The 3,129-nt window shown below is 35.9% G+C and overlaps 1 protein-coding gene across 1 annotated transcript; it reads left to right on the top strand.

Annotated features, from left to right (window-relative positions):
* The first annotated feature begins 498 nt into the window (after positions 1-498).
* On the top strand, positions 499-2,833 carry LOC107681413 (cytohesin-4-like). Its single transcript, XM_016477709.1, has 4 exons — positions 499-594; positions 667-738; positions 1,844-1,998; positions 2,067-2,833. The coding sequence occupies exons 1-4, from the start codon at positions 499-501 to the stop codon at positions 2,146-2,148; spliced, it is 405 nt and encodes a 134-aa protein (XP_016333195.1). The 3' UTR covers positions 2,149-2,833.
* The last annotated feature ends 296 nt before the right edge of the window (positions 2,834-3,129 follow it).

The following is a 3,129-nucleotide window of genomic DNA, read 5'->3' as shown; positions in this document are numbered from 1 at the left end:
AGTTTAAAAAAATCTAAATTGACAGTCATAATTATGACAAAGTTATGACAAAAATTAATAATTATGAGATAAAGTCGAAATTACTGCATACTAAGTTCAGGGCTAGCACCAGTGCTATGTGAAAAAAAAGTTAACGTACAGCCCTGAAGTTATATTTATGAATTAAAACAAAATCAAAATTATGATAGAATTGTCCTTTTAGAATTAAGCTTTTTTGCCTTTTTGTCTCATAATTTCGATAGTGTCATCATTTCGACTTTTAAAGTCATTTTGACAGTTTATCTCATACTTGTGACTTTTTGTCATGGTTTTGACTTTTTATCTCATAATTATGACTTAGTATGTCATAATTTTACTTAGTATCCCATAATTATGACATTTAAAGTCACATTTTGTTAGCATAATTAAGACATTTAAATAATTTTGACTTTTCATGGTTCATGGTCTTTGTGTCAAATAGAAGCTCAGACTGTAAGAATATGATCATCTGACAGTGTTATGCATTATCTGTCGGCAGGCGGCCGTGTGAAGACGTGGAAGAGACGCTGGTTCATTCTGACTGATAACTGCCTGTATTATTTTGAATTTACCACGGTAAGAACAGCAGCCGTCTCTCTGAATGCATGCATGGTTGTAGATCAGGAGTGATTGTGTGTTTGTGTTCAGGACAAAGAGCCTCGCGGCATCATTCCTCTGGAGAATCTGTGCGTGAGGGAAGTCATGTTTCCACGCAAACCGGTGAGACTGTGCTACTAACCTAAACCTAGTCAACGGCAATGAGTAACTGCTTTAAACAGTGGACACATACATTACACTGCAGTTTGGCCAGCTGCCAAAGGAGAAGGATAATCACAGAATCAAATTACTCAATAAAGCAAGAGAAGAAATATTAGTACCACTTCACAATAAATTCCCCTTAGTTAATGTTAGCTAACGCGTTCACGAACAGTGATATACATTTGCATTGCATTTATTAATCGTTGTTAACCTTAGTTAATAGAAATACCACTGTTAGTTGATGTCAGTTCAGGTCCATTAAATAATATTACCAGATGCAACTTCTGATTTTAATAATGTTTCAAATGTTGAGATTCTCGTGAGGAAATGTTGATTGAGAAACTCAGATTTAGAAGTATTTGCAAATGGAACCTTATTGTAAATAAATATTGATTATAAATACAATACATTGAGAATAGTGCGATTTAACAGACTAAATTAAATAAATAAATACATAATAAATTTATTAAATGTGTCATGGAATGTTGCAATGAATAAATAAATGTAGAGTGAAATTTAAGCATAAATGAGCTGTATGTTTTTCATGTAACGTGAAATGCCACCTGAAATACGTTTAAAAATGAAAAAAAAAAAAAAAATCATGAAATATGAAATTAAACACAATGACGAAATCACTGAATACATCTCGCAATAAATAAATATCAGCCTCGTGAAAAGTCAGTACGTATAAATAAATTGGGTGTGATATATATTTATGTAACATGAAAACCTAGAAATGAAAAATGACATGAAATACGTCACTTTGAAATGAAAACCGTCACTCTCAATCAATCACGGAATCAGTACAAAAAAAAAAAAAACTACTGATAAAAAAAGTTCAGTCTAATTAAAAATTGACTATTTGAGCTAGTAGTTTGAGTTTTTAGTTTAGAAACACACAAACATCAGACTGTACTGGAATCAGTTGCTGTCGCTGCAAATCGCTCACTGTTGTTAATATGCTGCCTAAGAAGACAGCTGTCTATGTAGAGAGTGAGGGTTTGAACAGAGCGAGGGAGTGGTATCATTAGCACTGGTTAACCTGTGACCTTTGACCTGTGTGCAGTATTGTTTGGAGCTGTATAACCCCAACAGCCGGGGTCAGAAGATCAAGGCGTGTAAGACGGAGACTGATGGACGTGTGGTGGAAGGGAAGCATCAGTCGTACACCATCTGCGCCGCTTCAGCCGAGGAGAGAGACGACTGGATCGAGTCCATCAGGTAGGAACGCACTGAACACGTCTGAACACACGTGACTCGTCTGACATGCGTGTGTCGTGTCTCCACAGGGCCAGCATCACTAAAGACCCCTTCTATGATCTGGTGTCCATCCGCAAGAAGAAAGTCATCAACAAAGTGCCAGAGAAATGATGAAAAGACCGAAACGACCGAAACTACGACTACAAACAGACAGAACCGCTTGTTTATTAAAGCTCACTCAAAGCTCAGGAGATCAGCTCGGTCTCACATGATTCTCCTGAGACATACAGATTCAAAAGAGTCAATAGTTCGGAGTATAAATCTGTGAACTGAATGTGGAGCAGCTCGGCTCATTTGAAGAGAATTGACTGAGATCATATTTGAGACATTATCGAGTTTATTGACTTTTTTGAGACACGTGTGAGATTACTGGTGTCTTTTGGGGCAATGAATGTCTATTTAACCTCACTGTCCTCCGGGAGAAACAGTTGAGATCATAAAGAGACACTGAGATTTAACGTGGAAACCTGCAGAGACGTCTGATGATGCTCCAGTGCCGCGCCGGATTGATTCCCCTTCAGGACAAACACATTTACTTTGACTTCTTTGTAACAAATGTTTTTCATGTAAAATATTTTTTTTGTAAATAGTATAGATCATACAGTCTGAAAGACTATAGGTGATGAATTGTACAATAGATTATTTAATTAAAGTTATCTGAGACTAAATGTCACACGATGATTGTCGTTTATGAAAGGTCTCTGTGTTTCGAGTTTGAGCAGAAACACACATTAGTGCCATCAGGAGTCATTACAAAACGTGAATTTTGTGTTGGTTTTGTTAAACACACACACACACACACACACACACACACACACACACACGCGAATGACCCGCTGCTCTTGTGTATTTATTTGCTTTCTGAAACAGACAGAATTGCTATATTCGTTCTTGACCAATTATTGTTCAAAAGTTTGGGGTCAGTAAGATTATTTTTTTGGAGAGAAATGACTAGTTTTTCATCAAGGACACATTATATTGATCAAAAGTGTCAGTAAAGACATTTATAATGTTACAAAAGTTTTCTACTTCAAATAAATGCTGTTCTTTTGAATTTTCTATTAATCTGTGAATCCTGAAAAATAAAATGTA

Source organism: Sinocyclocheilus anshuiensis, unplaced genomic scaffold (assembly GCF_001515605.1).
Source record: "Sinocyclocheilus anshuiensis isolate Anshui unplaced genomic scaffold, SAMN03320099.WGS_v1.1 scaffold1394, whole genome shotgun sequence".
Classification (NCBI taxonomy): Eukaryota; Metazoa; Chordata; class Actinopteri; order Cypriniformes; family Cyprinidae; genus Sinocyclocheilus; species Sinocyclocheilus anshuiensis.
This window is presented reverse-complemented; position numbering and strand designations above follow the sequence as displayed.